We start from the raw sequence: 20,452 nt of genomic DNA on the forward strand, positions 1-20,452 counted from the left end.
AGCATGATTCTTTCTAAAGATAAAGATAAGGAAATCAGACATGCTTAAGTGAAGGCAATGAATTATATCACTGTCCTTCACTTTCCATCCTGCTCAAGAAAAATTGCTCAGAAACTTGAAGAGAAGTCCCATTTCAAATAGGCACAGTTGTCTACAGAAAAGTAGACAAAGTAGAAAGTCCTCACTTGGCTCTATGAAAGAAGAAAATGTGTTTGATGAAACTTTTCTTTAGTATCAAGGTATGTCTGGGACCACCAGTTATCCAATTCATGAAATCCAAAGACATTCTGATAAGCTGATCTCTACAGAAGAACTTCTCCCCACAACTTATGCATGATCTTGACCTTCTCATAGACAGGACCTGTTCCAGGTCCAACAGATCTAATAGCAAGGAGGAAGAAGGTAGAACCAAGAGCTAATGAGCTGGGACAGATGATCTCAGCATTGGAGCTGAGTATTCCAGAAACCCCCAGGTTGTGTGCCTGTGTGCACGTGTGATGTGAACTGTAACAGTGGAGATGGCAAATCAGAATTTGTGCTGATTGTTGATTTGGCCTAATTAAAGCCATGACAAAGGCACTTAATGTGACTTCTTGGTGCTTTAATGGTCTAACGGAATGAAATTTGAGAAAAATTTCTTCTGCATTCATTGAAGCAGATCAAATAAAAATATTTAAGTCTGGATAAGAACAGAGGTAACTTTCAAATGTTTTTAGTTTATTCATTGACTCTATACCTCCTTCGGGAATGGGCTTAGAAATGAACATGGGCCATATGGCCACAGCATTTCAGATGTTTGCATGGTAAATACAGTGGCAAAGGGGGCACTTGATTCCTTCATGTTTTCAGTTGTCTTCAAGGAATTAAACCCAAAGGTTTATAGACATGCAAAGGGAAACTACAGGGTGCAGAAACGACTTCTCTAATTGGATTTCCTGTAAAATCACGTTAGGGTTGAATTCTTTTAGTTAAATTCTTTTGTTTATTAAAATTTTATTATAGAGTAATTTAAACATATATAAAGGCACACACACACACACTATATATATATAAAAGTAAACCTCCTACCAGCCAATACATTCATCACTCAGTACAAATGCTTCAGCAGTCATCAAGGCCTGGCCAATCTTATTTCATCTCTCTCTCCACCAATTTACTTCACTTGCATGTGGTTTTGAAGCAAACCTTCAAGACAAATGTTAACATTCCTCTCCCAGATGAAAACTCTTTGAAGATTATCTTTATTTTACCAGTACTAGAGCTATCCAAAGGCTTCAGAACAAGAAGAAACTTATAACAACTATCTCGGGTATTTTGTTTGTCTCCTCTCACTCCCAACACAGATCTGTTTTCTGCATTTCTCTGTCCTTTGCCTAGAAGTGAGCCCACTTCATACAGCATCCTAAGCTCAATTTTTCTCACAGATAAGCTGTATTTCTCATTGGCCTCCAGTTAGTTTCAGATAAGGAGAAACATTCACAGGAGATCTGAGGTTCAAAGGAGAGAGATTGAGGGAGATTATTCTCTACCCGTAACTCTGCTTCCTTCTTCCACAGCTGGGCAGAGGCTGTGTTCTCTATAGTTCCACTTTTTCTAGGGTGTCCCTTCTTCTACCTGTGCAATTCTTGTGTCAGATATAGGGTGTTAACGTTTCACCACCACTATTGCTTGTCCCTGAGTACTTTCCCCTCCTTTACCTGTGACCTAAAGGGCAGGGAGACTCACTACAGGATCCCTGGACTCTTCATTTATCTCAGGTTGGATATAAAGCAGCAGGTTATTTTTGTTGTTTCTTTTTGCAGTCCTGGATTGAATCCAGGGGCTTGTACCTTGGATTGTACCACTGAGCTACATCTCCACCTCTTTTTATCTTTTATTTTGAGATAGGATTTCATAAACTTGCTGAGTCTAGCCTCAAATTTGTGATCCTCCTGCCTCGGTCTCCTGAGTTGCAGGGATTATGAGTGTGCAACCTCATGCCCAGCTAAGCAGGTGCTTTTTTCTAGTCTTTAATGGACCTGATTTCATTTTATATGGTTTTAATGTGTTCTCAAAAGTTATGTGTTGGAAACTGAATTCACAATGCAACAGTGTTGGGAAGTGGGGTTTAATAAGCAATAATTATAGGTTGCAAGGAATCTGGCCCCACGCAAGGATTAATGCTGTCATCATGGGGGTGGGATAGTTAGGAAAGAAAATCTGTCTTCCCCTTGCTCTCTCATTCTTGCTTTCTTTTCCTTCCACCACCTGTTATGGCATGACCCAGCCTCAAAGCCTTTACCAGGTGCTGGTGCCATGAACTTGGACTTCCTAGCCTCCAGAATAGTCAGCCAAACTTCTGTTCATAATTACTCAGTCCCAAGTATTCTGTTGCAGCACAGCACAAAGTGAATGAGGACTAATCTTCAGAAAACACTTAAGGAAAACACTTTTCTGCTCTTTCCAGAACACACAAGCCAACATCATCATTTTCCAAGATGTTTGCTTTCTTTTCACCTTCTCAGCCTCCTTCAAGGAAAATAAGAAAAGGAGTCAGGTAGCTCATTGCCATGCTATGGTGCCCTTCCTTGGACATATTTAACTGACATCAAAGAAGAGAAATGGGGCTGGGGGATGGCATGCTCAGAGGGATGAGAAGAAAATTGTTCCTGGGGGAAAAAGATTTTCTTAAGAAGATATCCTGGTTCAAGGTCCATGCACTTGCTTTTATTTCTTCAAAAGCTAGATCACAGGATACTTCACAAATGGAACGACTGAAGTAACCCAGCATGTTTACCTCTGATCTAGTCCCAATGGACTCAGATTCTTAAAATGACCATGTATAATGGTAGATTTTTTTTCTCACTTCTCATTTCTGGTGAGCCAGGGATAATCAGCACTGTGCACTGGATGATGGGCGGTCTTATCGAGCAATGCTAAAATGTTCGTCCAGTTCAAAAGATGTCCAAACATGCAATGGGATTTGATGCTGCTGTAGTCAGGAGTAAGAAGAGAAAGAGAACCTCATCTTGATAATATTATCTCCATCTTAAAGTATGCTTTGAAATTTCTTTGAAGAAAATGCTATGTTTCGAAGTCTAGTTTTCTTAAAGAGATACTTGAAAATGTCCTAATGGTTATCATTGAGAATTCTTTTTTTGATTTTGTAATTTTTTAATGATATTGGGGATTTAACCACTGAGCTACATCCTTAGTCTTTTTTATTTTTTGATTTTGAGACAGGGTCATGTTAAGTTGCCCAGGTTGGCCTCCAACTTGAAATCCTTCTGCCTCAGGCTCCAGAGTCACTGGGATTATAGGAATGTGCCACAGCACCCAACTATCACTGAGAATTCTTAAAACTGTTATTTTATCTTTGTCTTTCTCCTTCCTTTTCTTCTTCCTTCTTTTTTTATTCATTGTTTTCCTTTCTTCCTTCCTCTTTCTGAGGAAGATATTTGAAGAGCCAAACAAACCTAAGATATTGATTATTGATTATAGATTCAATAAAGCACACACCTTTGACTACTGTGGGGGAATAGCGGGGCACCTACACCACAGCTTCTGCTCTCAAAGATGTTACAGTCATGAAGATTAATCAGGAGAACATGACTGGTATAGGGAGTGTCCATTCTAGAGACACAAAGCACCTGCCAGTGGAACAGCCCCTTCCTGCTGGTCTGGGAAGACACCCTGCTTCCTCCACAGACAGCTGGCAATGATGGGCTACTCATTCCAACATGGCAGCCAACAACCACCAAGTGCTGGGATCAGAGGAGCACCGACCAAAACCACAGCAGTTTCCAACTCTCTTTGAAAGAATGCCACTCACATGCTTGATAGGCCCTCATTCACTCAATTATCAAACATTTATTAGGTGCCTGTTGTTTTCCTAGCACTCTGACTGGAACTGGAGATACAAAAGGGAGGCTCTCAAGGAGCAAACGGTTTAACACAGAGATGTAAGCAAATGTCTTCAACAGGTGCCTGGTGGGAAGCTTATATAGAGCAAAGAGGCATAGACAGAGAAGGTTAATTCTACTCAAAAGGGTCTGAAATGCTGAGGCATTTCATAGGACAGTTCACTCTTGAATTGACTCTAGAAATGAGTAGATATTTGGCCAGAAGATGGAAGTGATGGTTGAGGGATGAAATTCCAGTCATGAAAGATGGCTCTGAAGCCACCATCTTCATCATTGAAGAAGCCTTCGTAGTGCCCAGGGAACTGGTCCTTGCACAGGGTATTGGGCATCATGGAGAAAGGATAGTACAGATGTGGGTTGTGGCCAGACCAAGGAAAATATCTGTGTCATGGGAACAAGTTGGTCCTGTTTCCCGCAGATCCCTGGGGTGCTGCTGAGCTCGTTAGCACCTCCTTTTCCCACCCTGCATCCTGTGACCTTCCACACCCAGAAGATACCGAAGGCTACTCACCTTGTGAGGGGGCAACTGGTGCAGTCCTCCTGGGTTGGCCCCCGGCACTTGGCACACGAAGCATCGCAGACTTGGCAGCCACCATGTTCATCGATATATTCTCCTGAGGAATAAAACCTAGTTGTTTACTTCATTACTACATGGCAAGTCTGCCTGGGCTGTCCATCCAAAAACAGCCAGATTTATATGTGTTTGCCTGAAAGCAATGAAGATAATACAGAGAGAAAGGGCCTGAATGACTGCAGTGGGCAGTCCTAAATCCTGACCTCACAATTATAATTGCTCCTTTCCCAGTGTCCTCAGAAGTTGGAACCTTAAAAAATTAATGAGACAACAACATGATTTTAGATCCAGTCACCATTTGTTATAGATATTATGCACAGGGGAGACCAAGGGGATGTTTTCCACCAGACCCCCTTCCTGAGCTTCTGTTGAATTTACTATTAAAAGCAGAGGCTTCAGGACCCTAGAAATCTCAGTTATAGCTGTGCTTCAAGTAAAGCAACATTCAAGATCCAGTTACATCCTGTCAAACCACCCTGGAAAGGGTCGGATTATAGTTACTGGTCAAGAATGGCAGTTGAGTCTTGGTGGAAATTTGGCAGATAGGAGCTATGTTTTACCCCCAAAAAGAGTAACAATGAAGAGAGAGCCAGAGAATTCTTCCTTTCATTGGAAAGTTTATCTTTCCCAAGGAAAAACATATATGAGGCCCTGCCACTGAAGGGAATCTAGCCTCACAAATTTCTTTTGAACATTTAGAAACTTACTCCAATGGCACAGATGGTGGAGAGGCCAGCCCCATCAAAACTGAGCCTTTACTTATTGAGTTCAACCCTCCCATCCACACCATACTCATCTTCCCCTGCCATAGTCTGAGGGAAAAAAAAAAAATCAACAGGCTTCTCCAGTCAAATCCAAAGAGTCACTTTTTTTTTTTTTTTTTTTTTTTTCCAGTTTGGAAACAGAGCATACTCAGAAAACACAGTTGCAGATTTTGGCACGGTCATAACCTTTACTCAGTCCCACACCATCCCCAATTTTGACAGCTCTGTAAGCATTGAACATTGTCAGTTTGGGGTCCAGCTGGTGTGGTGTGGTAGGACAGCCCACCCAGGGTTTAATCAAGCTGTGTCACTGATACTCTAAGATTTGCTGCCTGATTTGCATTGAGAAAAGCCCTGGAGAGCTAGACTCGACCAGCGAGGGATGGAGGGAAATCCATCCCCCCAACCTTTTATCCATGGCTCTACTGAAGTGTACAGTTAGGAAAGGAAGACCTTATGTTATGGTTTAGATATGCAGTGTCCCTCAAAAGCTCATATGTGAGGCAATGCAAGAAATTTCAGAGGTGAAATAATTAGATTATGAGAGTTATAACCTCATCAGTGAATTAATCCCTTTGAATGCATTAACTGGGTAGTAACTATAGGCAGGGAGGATGTGTCTGGGGGAAGTGGGTCACTGGGGGTATGCCCTTGGGTACATATTTTGTCCCTGGTGAGTAGAACTCTCTCTCTGCTTCCTAATTGCCATGTCCTGAGCTACTTTCCTCCTGCATAGCCCTTCTGCTATGACATTCTGCTTCATCTTGGGCCCAGAGCTGTGGATTTGGCCGTCTAGAGACTGAGACCTCTGAAACCATGAGCCAAAATAAACTTTTCCTTCTAAATTGTTTTGGTTGGGTCTTTTGGTCCCAGCAACTAAAAGCTGGTTAAAACACTGTATATACATAAATCTTCTACCTGCTGGAATTAAACCACAAAGGCAGAAATGAAGAGATTGCGGAGTTTGCCCAAACATACCAGAAAAAGCCCTTCACGTAAAGTTATCCCATTGGTTTTGCTAACTGAAGGTGAAAAGACATGTTTATAGTGATGCAAACACCTAATAGCAGTATACCCTTCTCCCTCTTCTCTCTTTCCTCCTCTCCCTTCCCATCTACCTCACTCTCCTCCCTTTTTTCTTCTTCCTCCTTCTTCTTCTGGACTGGGAATTGAACCCAGGGCACTCTACCACTGAGCTATGTCCCCAGCTCTTTTTAATTTTTAATTTTGAGGCAGCTTCTCACTAAGTTGTAGAAGCTGGCCTTCAATTTGAGATTCTCCTGCCTCAAACTCCTAAATAGCTTGGGTTACATGTATGTGCCACCAAACCCAGCTCTCCTAAGTCTTCTAATTGTTACAGTGTAGTCCAGGAATCTGATAGATAGCTTTTAGAATGAGATTGTAGTTCTTAGGAATAAAGACTTAGGCTCCAAAGAGTAAGTACCTATCAGGAACAAAGAACATCGTAATGCAGGTTGGTTACTGCCCAAGGTGCCTGCCTGCTCAAATGATCCAGTGCAACTGAATTCTGGCCCACATTTTTCTCACCATGACATGCATTTTGGGGTTGGCTGCCTCTGACTCTGTAGAGGATACCTTTTACTGACTTACGTAACATGTTGAATGGACTAGTTGCCTTCTTGGTGATTAGCAGTTCCAAGGCAGGAAAAAGCTGAGATTACTGTCTAGTAGGAATGGAGATTTCAAGTCGAGACTGCTTTGCTTAATATAAGCCTCAATATATGCAGTCTTCTTTCACTTGTTCAGGCTCCCCTACTCTACCTCCTATTTATTGCCCCTTCTTTAATCTCTTCCACTGTTTCTGTAGGAGGCACAGCCAACTGATCAGTCCAGGAATGAGCAAAATTAAGAGCAAAGAATCCAGGGTAGACCTGGAGTAAGAAGAAGTAGATCTTGCCTACAGGGGCCAACACATAATAATTTGTTTACAGAGTTAGAGTTGCTTATGCATCTTTCAGATGCTGAATGGCACAGGAATGGGAGAAGGTCACAGAGACTTTAAAGCCCGAAAGTATATCCCAGGGAAATATGGGCTCATAGAGAGCACAGCGAGTCCATTCATTCATTCTGTGGATGATTTTTGAACATCTACATGCCTGCCAGGTACCAGGTGAGACTTAGAGACATAAATTCAAAAGGCGCTGCTCTTAAGAGAAGAATCTTTGAGTTGGGGTTTTAAAAATTTTTCGAGAAGGGTGATTTATAAGGAACTAGTTATAATCCAAATGCTAACCTTCTCACATAGTCTAAGGAGTAAGAACGGCAAGGATACACTCAGAACACTGCTAGACTTTTGTAGACCTAGAGGCAGAGAGGATGACTTCACGTTGCATTAGTGTCTACAGGAACTGACATAGTGTTTTGATCCTTCCAGCTCCTCCTGTTTATCCCCATTATTCCCCATGATGTAGTAGATCCAGTTCTAGGATGGAATTTAAATGAAAAACACCTTATTCTGCTAAATCAAAAGCTGTGTGGATGGTTCTGAGAGCTGTACCATCCACACCCAAAGCCTTTTTTATGATCACAGATGAAGCATTGCTAGGTCATGCAAGGGTTATCAAGAAATTACTGTGAAAATTTTAAATTCTCTTTTTACCTCCTCATTGGCTTCATAAGCCATAGGGTGACATTAATACTTTGGCTGTGTATTTTCTTGGAATCCAAGAAATTCTCAACTATGATGTCCTTTATTGGCACTCACAAAGTTCCGCCTTGGATATAATGACCATTAAGAATTGCCCATCTGCAAAATAGACCCTGCAAACACAACCTTTCTTCCCCATATTTTTATTGGTACATTATAGTTATAAGTAATGATGGGATTTGTTGCTGTATATTTGTGCATGCACATGATATAACAGTATAATTTTGCCAGTATCAATTTCCCCTGTTACTCTCCTCTCTCTGGTTCTTTTCCTCTACTGGTTTCCCTTCCATTCTCATGGGACCCCGCCCCTCTGCCATGACCACCTTTCTTTTTTTTTCCTTTTCTTTCTACCTTTCACCTATGAGAAAAAAACATTTGACTTTTAATCTTCTAAATTTGGCATATTTTGCTTAACATAATCGTCTCCAGTTCCATCCATTTTCCTGCAAATAGCATGATTTCATTCTTCTTTTTGACTGAATAAAAGTGTGAAAGTGTTTCTTCCTTTTGTTTTCCTCCACATCCTCTCCAGCATTTATTACTATTTGTATACTTGATGACTGTCATTCTAACTGGAATGAGAAGAAATCTGTATAGTTTTTTTTTTTGTTGTTGTTGTTTGTTTTTTAGTGGTTTTGGTTTGTGTTTCCCTAATTTCTGAAGACATTGAATATTTTTTCATATATTTCAAATATGAGCCCCTTTTGCCCCACTAGGATTCTGCATTGTCTTGGGTGGCTCCCATGACTGCATGGCCACCCTTTAAGTCACTTCTTTTTTTGTGTGTCGGGGGTGATACCAGGGATTGAACTCAGGGGCACTCAAGCACTGAGCCACATCCCCAGCCCTATTTTGTATTTCATTTAGAGACAGGGTCTCACTGAGTTACTTAGCGCCTCACTTTTGCAGAGGCTGGCTTTGAATTCCAGATGTCCTGCCTCAGCCTCCCGAGCTGCTAGGGTTAGAGATGTGCACTACCGCGCTTGGCTTAATTCACCTCTTTAGAGCTCTCCACTGCATTCTTAGGTTCAACTATCCCCAAATACTTGTCCTACAGTTCTTTCTCATTTCCTCCTAATTTGCTGGTACACTGAGTTTTCTCAGCTTTCTTTTTCTCAAAGTCAAAATTTCCCTCTTTCTTCTTTCTCCTTGACTGTTCACTTATCTCCTGTCTGTGAAGAAGCTGACTCTCTCCTGTCCATCCTCAACTGTCCATCTAATGATATTCATCTTCTTCCCTCAGGACATTTCTCCTCCAATCCCTCTCTTTAGTCTCTTCTTCACATGTCCCATTGTTGTCAAATCTATAAAATCGGCACCCTAATTTAGAACCTTCCCAAGCCCTGTCCCTCCCTGATAATTGACCCTTAAAACTTGTCTTTCCTCCTGCTACTTGGAAACAAAATGAAGACTTCTTGACCTTGGAGCTTACATAAGAGAGTCAGCAAAGGACAGCTAAATGGTTCCCCTCTCTCCAGTCTACATGCCTCTCCACTTTAGAGCAAGCTCTGGCTTTAGAACAGATGAGAATAGCCGGACCTGCCCCTATTCTCCTTTTTATGTAGACATCCAATTAGTCACATAAACAACTGGTCCAGTCCTCATGGGTACAAGTTTTCCACTGTGCATTTGGAACAGAGGAAGTCAGATTCCAAGGACATAGGGAAGTTGCTTTTTTTTTGGTTGTTGGAACAGCAGATTCTTGTCATCTGTCTTCATTGCACAATGAAGTTGAATGTTTATGACAGGCGTGATATACAAAATTCTTAGAAAAAGTTACTTTTACCAAAGACCTCAGAAGCCCGTGTTTTGTTCTCCACCTCATCCCACAAGCTCTTCTTTCTGGCATCTTCATCCGTTATTATTATGTCCAACTCATCTTTGTCCTGGGATCAAAAATTTTCCATTCTCCTTTCAGTTCCTTTTTCATCCTGTCCTATAATATTTCTAAGGACACTGAGGAAGTAGGGTCACACGGGGAGGAATGCTACTTGAAAATTGAAGACACAGCTTAACAATTACAATTAATACTTCTAAATTTAAAAAAAAAACATACAAGGAAGTGGCTTGCTGTGCTGTTCCATGTCTTGATAACATTGCAGAATGTTATCGACAAGTGTGGGTTACAAATCAACCCCACAAACTGGCCAGCATAGATGGATGAGTGTTACACACATCACCCCAGTTACCAAGCATGACTGAGATGTCATGATATTCTTCAGGTTTTATATGGCCAGAAAGGTTTTATTTCTCCTGAAGAGATGCATGCTGTCTTTTATGCCTCATAATACTTCTTTATTGATTAGAGCCAAATTATTGTAGAATTTATACAAATGAATGTATACTCTAATAAATTAACAAATGCATAAGTAGATAGATTATGATGTGAGTTTAGGACAACCATTTTTCCAGGTAATTAGTAAGAAACAGTGGGAAGAAACAGTTGATGGAATTCAACTGCTGGTTCCTTGATCTGGTTATTTCATTGAGCAACCTTGGATACTGAATTATCTGTAGATCTCTGTGTGAGGACTACTTAGGTGCCTTATCACACAGATGCCAGGAATCATAGTGTGACTTCACTGAATAATTCTACAATCACAAGTACTAATTAAATAATACTATCTCTTTCTTGGAGGCCACTACGTAGCTTTCTTCCTATGATACCATAATATGAATACATTTTGTGAAAAAAAAATGCATACATTTATTATTTTCCACTAGCTGTAATAAATGCTGAACAACAATCTCAACTAATTATATGCTAATGAAATAAGTCAGTTTTTAAAGCCTCATTAAGTGTGAAGTTTTATAGCAAGTCTCAAAATGTGAGGCCATCAACTGAAACTGTACCATTTTTATTTTAGAGTCTATACAATTATACAGGCTTTTAAAAAAGGAAACTCTAACACATGGCGAACCTCAAAGACATTATGTTAAGTGAAATAAGCCAATCACAAAAGGATAAATATTTCATGAGGTCCCTGGAGTAGCAAGGTCAAAGCAAAATGGTGGTTTCCAGGGATTAGGGAGAGGAGGGAAATGGGAGATTATTGTCTTCTGGACACAGAGTTTCAGTTAGGAAAAATGAAAATGTTCTGAAGACAGATGATGTTGGTGGCTATACAACAGTGTAAGTGCCCTTAATGCCATGGAATTATTTATATTTAAATGGTAAATAATACGTTATGTATATTTTACTACATTTTAAAAATAAAAAGTCTGCCTAATGAGTTAGTTCCTTAACAGGACAATACTTAATATTAGGGGAAAAAAAAGAGAGAACCTCAAAATTTTCTGCATATTGGGGACAGGTACAAGAACTCAATCATCTCGGGTGCCAGTCTATTGCAGTCTTGGGAGAGCCCCTGTGATGATGAGGATAAATGGATACATGGAAAAAACTGTCATCCGAAGACATTTGGCAGATAGACAGCTCTGTGTTTTCCTTTCCTCGGGATCTATTAGAGGCAAAATGAACAGATAGCTAGAAGCAGAATTCTAGGAGAGTCTTCTATCTCTAGCCTGGACGTCTCCAGGGACCCCTACTCTGCTAGCCCATTGTGTCAACACCTTGCCTTTACACTCTTCACGTGGCCTTTTCTGATTGACAAGACTTATTCTTCCTGGTCCCATTGCTTTTTTCATCCCCAGGCACTGGCAAGGACCTGTGTGGTTTGTGCAGACACTCTTTGTGTTACTCTGGAACCCTCAGAGGTTGGCACTTCTGCAAAAAAAGATGGATTGTAAACTGGGTCTAATGCTCATGCACATATTTAGTTTCCTTCAGCTTACATGCTGTTCAAAGAGAAGAATTAAGACATGACCCCTTTAGTTTCCATTATTTGGGCTTTGACCCCCATAAGGTAACTAAAAAAATATATCCAAAGTGAAGTCTTGGGCAACCTACTTGAATATGGTGGTGAGGTAGCAACTACACAAGCTCTGATTTATTGATACTTAACACATTACAAGTGCTATACATTATAATAGTCAATCCAGATAATAACCTCTTTTATAAGAGAAATATAAGATTTGGGGTGATTAAAAATCTTGTAAAAATTTATTTAGCTAGGCAAGGGAAAGATCTGATCCCTAGCCAGGTGTGTCTGAGCCTGACCCCATGCTCTTTCTATAATATTGCCCTGCTATGGATCCAATTCCCCTTTCAATGTTCCAAATAGCTTTGCTATTTATTTAAAAAAAGGGGGGGACTGAGTATATGCTTCACCTAAACCTCTTGGTGAGGTAACAGTATTAAAAAGGAATTCACTGTGAACATAAATGGACTTTGAGCAGACATGTTGCACAAATCAGATTTACTTGATGATTGAATATACCCTCAAAATCTATTTTCTCTGATAAAATGAGCACTATTTATTAAAAGGCAATTTTATGTATCAAATAAACTGAGTTTTACAAGCAGTTTGTTCCACCTATTAGGTGAAAATCTCCTAAGAGGGACCCAAAGTATTTTTTTTAAATTAATGAAATAAATTGGTTAGCTCTGTGGACAGGGATTTTCTATACTGCTTAACTGCTGTCTAAAAACAAAATATATCAGGGCTTCAGAAATAGCTTACAACCAGAATTATGGTAACATCCTTCTGACCCCAAATTTATATGAAAGTCTAGTATATATGGAGATTCTTATATATAATTTCTTTAATTAAGAGAATTTGGCATGGCATACATATTCGTGAAGGGTTACTCTTGGTTCTAGTGTGAAGATGTTAGACTCAAAAAGGCACAAGGAGACAAATATTGCATGATCTCACTTATATGTAGAATGTAAAGAAGTTAAATTCATAGAAGTGAAAAGGAATATTGGTTACCTGGCTGGAGGTGGGGACACGGGGAGATGTTGCTCAGGAGGAATGAGTCCAAGGGCTCTATTGTATGACTTGGTGACTAAGGTTAATAATCATGTCTTGTGCACTTGAAAATCCCTAAGAGAATAAATTCTAAGTGTTCTCCCCACAAAATATGTTAGGTAGCTCCATTTATCCATTCCACAAAGTGTATATATTTCAAAATATCATGCTGTACCCGCCCCCAATACACACAATTTTTGTAAATTAAGAAAAAAAGGCACTGAAGAGTTGACTGCAAGACCAGACCCATGAGGAGAAAAGGCATGTGTGTGGTTATCTTATCTGCAATTTAAACAAAAGAAATTTACAAACTCTATCAATGAAACTTGGCATAAGGAAGACCATGGAGATATTCTGGTAAGCAGGATATGGTTGATGGAAATCCGTTTATTGCCGATCGCAGGTGTGTAAAATTTCTTGACAGTCTATTTAGTGGGCCTTCTTACAACTCATCAGGGTTAAGATTTCCCTCTGGAGGAGGGAAAGACACAGTTTTTGATGAATTGACTATAAAAAGATATCTGGGTTTTAATGCACCGTGATGGAAGTAAGGAACTGTCATTTTATTTTGTTTTATGAATTATTATTTTTTCTGGTACTGGAGGTTGAATTTTACATTTTACATTTTACCAATGATCTACATCCCCAGCCCTTTTTAGTCTTAATTTTGAGACAAGGTCCCCCTAGACTGGTCTGGAACTTGTGATCCTCCTGTCTCAGCCTCCCGATTACATGGGTGCACTATTGCATACAGCTAAGGGACTGTCATTTGAGAGAATAACTAACTCATTTTCCATTTGGAGAGCATTGCTGACTGCCAAACAGAGGTCACCCCTGGGAGACACTTTCTGAGGAAGTGAATGACTCAAGAGGGCTGAGGTCCCAGAGGTGGATTAAGAAAAAAAGGCACTGAAGAGATGCAAGATCTCTGAGAGATGCAAGCTGGGGGATGGCTATTGAACAGTGCTTCGGAGTCACCCCATGAGGGAGCGTGGTGCCATCAGGCCTTAAGGAGTGAGCCATTTCTTTTCTCTTTGGAGTGATTAAGATGGCAGGTGAAAATATCAAGGTGGCTATTGGAGCCTTCCCAACACTTTGGAACAGGGTGCTGGCATACAGATGCTTAAAGTCCCAAGTTCTTCCCTCACTACCAAAAAGAAAAAAAAAAAAAGAAATAAAGAAAAACAGTTCTTCCCTTAATAAGCTTAATGAAATCAAAATGTTCCCTTATGGACTAAGTCCTGAAATACCCTGATGAGACTTCTTATCATCATTCACTTTCATTTCAATAGTGACTCAAAGCACCTTGCTAATGGCTGTCAAACTTTCTCTGAAACCCCTTCAAAGTAGGACTCAGTCACTTTCCCGGCTCCACTGCCCCATGGGAAGGAATATCCTTAGGTTCCCCTCATTCTCTTCCTCTGTATCAGCATAGAAAGTGCTGACTTCATCTTTCCTCTCCCACGCTCCCAGAGTTTTTCCTCACGCCCTGCCTCCATGTGCTTGAACATTTCAGGCTAATTAAGAGAAGAGAAACCCCTGGAAAGAGGAGGTATTGCATTCCAAGTCCTAGGGCTCTAGCTGCACCTGGCTCATTCCAACTTTGCTAATTGACAATTGAGTCTTTAATTGGGTCATCATTAGCACAGTCCAGCCACTGGCTATGGATGGTACCTTCTAAAACATCTGCTGGTTTGTCTAGTGACAGGTCTGTATGCAGCATGATGCCCAGAATACCTCAGTTCCTTGTTGACTGGGGAAGCATTTTCATTAGACAGACTTCCTTATGTTTCTTTGGGAGTGGCCAAACTCTCCTTTTAAAAAACCTGTGGTGTGTGGATAAAGGAAAATGAAGTCTGTCATAGTAGGAAATATTATGTTGGGTAAATGCACAAAATTTGGAGTCAGTCCCACCTGGGGTTGATTTTTGGATCCCTTTTCCAGCTGTCTGAAATTAATCAAATGCATATTTCCTTGACATTCCTCTTGTGTAAAATGTGGATAACAACCTTTTTCTCATAGGATGTGGTGGGAATAAAATAAAACAGACCTACAGCACCTCTCAAAGTGGATGGCAAAATGTTAGTTATAATTATCAGGTACTTTAATTATGTTACACAATTAAGTCTCTGCTAATAATGTAGGATAGATAGCAACTATCAGCTTCATTGGCCAAATAAGGAATTTAAATATCAGAATGTTAACTCTCTGAACATCATTCAAACGCTGGTCAGATTGGATTCCAAACTATGCTTTTTCTCCCACTCCTGAGGGGATGTGAAGAATGTATTGGCTGCCTATGTGGGTGGCAATGAGGCAACTAAAATTAATGACCCTGTGGACAGAGAACAATGACCTCTCAAAGCAACTGAGCTACAAGATGCAACCTACACAAGTTATTTTTTATTATTAGCAGCCCCTTGGAGAGAGCCTCTCTCTAGTAGAGCAAAACTAGCTTTTTCTGAACTTGGTTGTGGAAAATTCCAGAGCCATGGTTGTGCCCTTCTCAGGCTGCTGAGGTTAAATTCTGTCAGTAATGGGTGCAGCTCTGTTAGATGGGGCTTCTTCCCATTACAGTGTTATCACATCAGGTTCAGAACTTGGAATTCCTGGTGCCACTGTAGAGTGACCACTGTTCTTGGACCAGATGATCTTGAAGTGAACTAGCAGGTATAAGGGCAAATTGTACAGTTCTATATCTCAATGGTGAAGGAGGATAGAAACTGGTGAGCATGAAAGTGAGGGCAGTGTGTGTGTAGGTGTGTGAGCAGGTGTGTGCATGTGTGTGTGCTGTGTGAGGGAGCTTAGGGATGGGGGAGGTGGTATTGTGGGGTAGGAGACCTCAGAATCCTTGGGAGTCAGAGAGAGAGTCTCAGGTGTTTATTTGCCTACCAATGTCTAGACGCATGGCTTGCATCCTATCAGAGTTTAATACTGTCCAGAGTCTGTTCTCTGGGACTAGAACCTTGTGTGGCCCCACTATCTAAAGAGAATGCCACTTCTCTTCTTCAGGCTTCCTCTCCTGTGCACTGTGTGCTCAGGTGACCATGAGCTGCCCGCTTCTGACTCAAAGAATCATGCCTTCTCCCGAGAGTCAGGAGACAGATTAAGTAGTTGTATCTGGAGCCAGATATCCTCCATATGGATTCCATCCCTGAATTGGCAAGATATATAATCTTGGACAAGTTATGTAATCTGTCTGAGTCTCAGTCAACTTCTCTGTAAAATGGAAATATTCACATTTTCATCATGAAAAGGTCAGAGGATTAAATTAGTAACACATGAAATGTACTTTGAAGGATCCTAGTGCACCAGTAAGTGCTCAATAAACAAACTACTCCAAGGAGCACCAACAGGTCCCTCAGAGAAGCAATTTGGAGGTGAAAAGACATTTAGAAGGTGAAAAGACATCTCAACTTGCTTCTTATTGTCTGGTGGCTTTGCAGATAATTAACCTTACTTCAGCTTCACAAAATAAGGTTAATTGCTCCAAACTTTGTAGTTCCTCATTCATTTTCTGCCTAGTATCAGACAGTATTCTTTTTTTTTTTATGCTATGGTTGATTTAGAAGTGCATGAATAAGTATATATAAAATATCTAGAAAAAATTCCTTTTTCCACAGCTATTTAAGGGCCTCTTATGTAAATGGGTTCCAATTTTTAAAATTAACTTTAAATTAAATTTTATTAACTTTCAGCAACTCAACAGGCATGGTCTTATTTGATTAACACCAAAGTTCTGGTCAAAAAGATGACAGCCTTCACCCTTTCACCCCCACACTCCAAATTGCACAATACTAGGGCTATTAACTTGCTAAAAAATTGTGGGCACCCCCAACCAATATTTGATAGAAAGACGGGTTAGCCATTCCTCTATTGTCAAATATCCCTTTTGTCTTATAGAGAAATATTTTAAGAAAAACATAGAATTGTGACTTTTTATCTTCATTCAAACCCTGTGGTCAGGAATTGTTCATGAGGTAATTTGTATAAGCTCAATATAAATCCAAGGGATTGATTCTTTTCTTTCTCCTCCTTCGCCTTCTTTTAGGTACCAGGGATTAAATTCAGGGACGCTTAACCACTGAGCAACATCCCCAACCCTTTTTATTTTTTATTTTGAGGCAGGGTTTTGCTAAGTTGCTTAGGGTCTTGCTAAGTTGCTGAGGCTGGCTTTGAACTTGTGATCTTCCTGACTCGGCCACCCAGCCACTGGGATTGCAGGTGTGTGCCACCATGCCCAGCCAAGGGATTGTTTCTTAGATATTAATCCAACAAGAGAATTCAGGACTCATCAAAACATTTCAGAGTGGTGTGGCTCAACGCTCTCTTGCTCTTTGATCCTTTCCCTTAATGTCTTGATATCTCTTTTATATGTTCTACCTGTATCACTCCACCATCTAGATTGTAAAGAACCTTGTTCCAAGAGTGAAATTTAACTTCTGCATTCCTCCATCAGATAGAGCTGAGAACTTGCCTTCCCAGCCCAGTCATGCAGAGACATAGAGGGAACAGAGTAAGTTCTTATAAAAAAAAAAAAAAAAAAAAACAAAAAACCTCCTCCTCATCATCATAAAATAACCCACAGATCTAGAAAGTCTACATGAGCCTTTGTAACAATTCAGTCCCTTTGATAGGAGAGTCAACCTGGCAGGAAGATAGTCAAGTCAATATTTGAGGTGCAAACTTTCCTCCTTTGGGTCTGACTTCCACTCTCTTCATCACTAAGTTTACCCCAAAGAGACCCTCAGTATCTCCTCTGGGGACCACGGAAACTTCCTGAAAAAGTTATATACTATCCACTTGAGGTCAACTAGTCTGAATGCATTCAGAGCCCAGCTGATGGCTTAGGTCTGCAGCCACCAGGCTGGGAGTCAGGGCCCTGTGTCCAGAGCTGAGGAAGCCTGCTGTTGCCTGGAAATTGGGTTCTCATGATTCCTCCCTCTGGCAGAACTGGTGGATCAGGCCCTCCTCCCCTTCTGAAACTCCCTCTGGCTGCTGTCTGACCTGCTTTGACTCCTTTTTGCTTTCAAGACCTCTCTTGATATTCATCTTAACCAGATTTTACATGGTGTGATGTGCCTGGAGCCCCAGAGTATCCTGAAGAGGGCCAATTCCTTTCTCTGCTGTTCACAGTTGGCTGAAATGTGCAGGTACAGGCTGTGGAAAGCCGCCTGTGGGTTGGGGAACTTGAATGGTCTTTGGCTTATGTAACTATCTAGTGTAATTTAAGTTGCAATGTTCTTAAGATGAATTTGTAAGAGGCCAACATTTTCTATGGAATAAAGACAACTTGTTTCCTACAGTAGCATGAATGGTGGATATACAAACTGACTGAAGGAACAGAGAGAAAGATGTGGTTGTGTTTTGGAGATTATAATCAGAAGCCTTGGGTCAATGAGAAAGAAAAAATTTCTGAAAATTTTTTCCTATTTTTTTTTCACATTTAATTTTGAGGGCCAGACTATGGGGATGAGCATTGCTCTCTCTCATTTTAAAGATGAGGAAACTGAGGCCCAGGAAATTTAAGCCATCTTCCCAAGGTCATTGGATTAGTAATAAGAATAGCTAACACTTTTTTAGTGATTATTATGTGCTAGGAATGGTTCTGAGAGCCCCACACATATCAGTGCACTTGATCCTTACATTAATAACCCTGTTGGGAGGATGGTACTGAGTACCACTGCTTGTTTTTGATGTTGTTGTTTTAATCATCCTCATTTTTCTCTTGAAAAAGTCAAGGCAATGAGACATTATGTGTTCTATTAAGGACATCCAGTTGTTGACAGCTGGAACTCAAACCAGTGGTCAGTTACCAAAATTTCTTCCTTTAATCAGGATTTTGTGCATCCTTACCCCAGATAGTGGAGATGGGATTTTAATTTCTAATGCCATTCCTCTTCCAATATGCTAGAAATTCAATTAATTGGTGGGCTGCACGTGTGTGTGTGTGTGTGTGTGTGTGTGTGTGAGAGAGAGAGAGAGAGAGAGAGAGAGAGAGAGAGAGAAGGAGGGAGGGAGGGAGAAATGTGGAGAAGAAGAGAAAACATGCAATCCAAGACTTCTCAATGGAATAACTTATAACTATTTCATCGCCTACCATTTTCTCAGGTGTTTTGGAAGAAGGCTCAAAGTTTACCCTTCATAAAATAGACATAAGTAGCTCAGATAAAATACCAAGGACATAAGGTAATGTAGAATCAGGTGTTCAAAATCAAAGAGTTGCCCAGAGCAGCTGGTTCTGATTGTACTCCTTCCTGAAGACATGGCCATACCTTGTTATTTTTAGATCTTTATAGCCTTATTACATGAGTGGAAGAATATCCCTAGATTGTTTTGTACTCTTTGGAAGGAATTCATTAAAGATTTTTGTTTGTTGAATTAAAATAAAAATTGGCCCCGGGCCTGAAAGGATGGATGTGCTTCTATGGGCAAGAAGGCAAATGGGGAACATGTCAAGAGAGGGGAATGAGGAAAGCCAAGTACTGAAGGCTAGAATGAGTGTGGCCGTCTCTGAAAGCAGGAAAATGTTTGGGGTGACTATGTAGAGACTGAGTTTGGGGGATATGAAATAAGAGTTTGGATAGGAGATGAAGACAAATAATGTGACATCAGGCAGGGGACTGTCCATGGGAGCAGCTAGCCTAAGGGAGACATTGAAGATTTAGAAATAGATAGTCTATGATGAGTAGACCACTCTGGTGGCTGGATGAATGGAAGAAAAACTGCAAGAATCCATTTGGGAGATGGCTATAATAAATCATGGCTGAGGGAACAGTTACTTCAACCAAGATGGTAAGGATAGGGTGGTCCCCAGAAAACAGAAATTGTAGGATCTCAGGGGAAAGTGAGCCTTAGAGCTCATCTATTCTAGCTCCACCCACCTCCCCTGCCCCATGGATTGGGCTGAATTCCCTCAGTGATGTTCTAGTCTAATGTCTGAATGAACATGGAAAGGGAAGAACTCTATGTCCTTTTCCATTTTTTTTTTTGTTTTAAAACACTAACTATATGGGGCTGGGGGTGTGGCTCAAGCGGTAGCGCTCTTGCCTGGCATGCGTGCGGCCCGGGTTTGATCCTCAGCACCACATACAAACAAAGATGTTGTGTCCGCCGAGAACTAAAAAAAATAAATAAATATTAAAAAATTCTCTCTCTCTCTCTCTCTCAAAAAAAAAAAAACCACTAACTATCATAAATGTCTTTGTAGTAGGCTGCACTGACCTCCTAGGAAATTTCATACATTGGTCATTTCTAAAGAAGAAACAGCTGCTCTATGGAAAAAGCATGGTATTTATGGGAATAACGAAAAGAGCCAGAAGATCTGAGTCCAAGGTTCAGACAGGTGGCTTCGAGCACATCAGTGATACCTGACAGTCTGTCACTTTTGTGGCAATAGGGATGATAGATGTCCTGCCTACTTATCCCTTCTATTTGGAGGATCAAATGTATACTTTGTGACAATGCTTTGGAAACTTCAAAATGTTACCTCAAAGAATAGCACCTGAGATTATTTATGATCAATAGGAAAAAATATGATAAAGTTTATTGGCAGAGAATGCTAGAACCGTATTCTAGACCTTACATTTTCTCACTTGTGATTTTTGAGCTAACTGCTTCACTTCCGTAACTCCCCCTCCATTGCTTCAAAATGGGATTTCCAGCAC

The 20,452-nt window shown here is 40.6% G+C and overlaps 1 protein-coding gene across 2 annotated transcripts in view; it reads right to left on the bottom strand.

Annotated features, from left to right (window-relative positions):
• Positions 1–20,452, bottom strand: part of Pcsk5 (proprotein convertase subtilisin/kexin type 5) — a 434,410-nt gene that overhangs the window by 98,684 nt on the left and 315,274 nt on the right. For both annotated transcript variants that reach the window (XM_027940145.2, XM_071600559.1), the window contains exon 21: positions 4,414–4,516. In XM_027940145.2, coding sequence (XP_027795946.2) covers positions 4,414–4,516 — 103 coding nt within the window. The remainder of the gene's footprint in view (positions 1–4,413; positions 4,517–20,452) is intronic.

This window comes from Marmota flaviventris, chromosome 13, assembly GCF_047511675.1.
Source record: "Marmota flaviventris isolate mMarFla1 chromosome 13, mMarFla1.hap1, whole genome shotgun sequence".
Taxonomy (NCBI): Eukaryota; Metazoa; Chordata; class Mammalia; order Rodentia; family Sciuridae; genus Marmota; species Marmota flaviventris.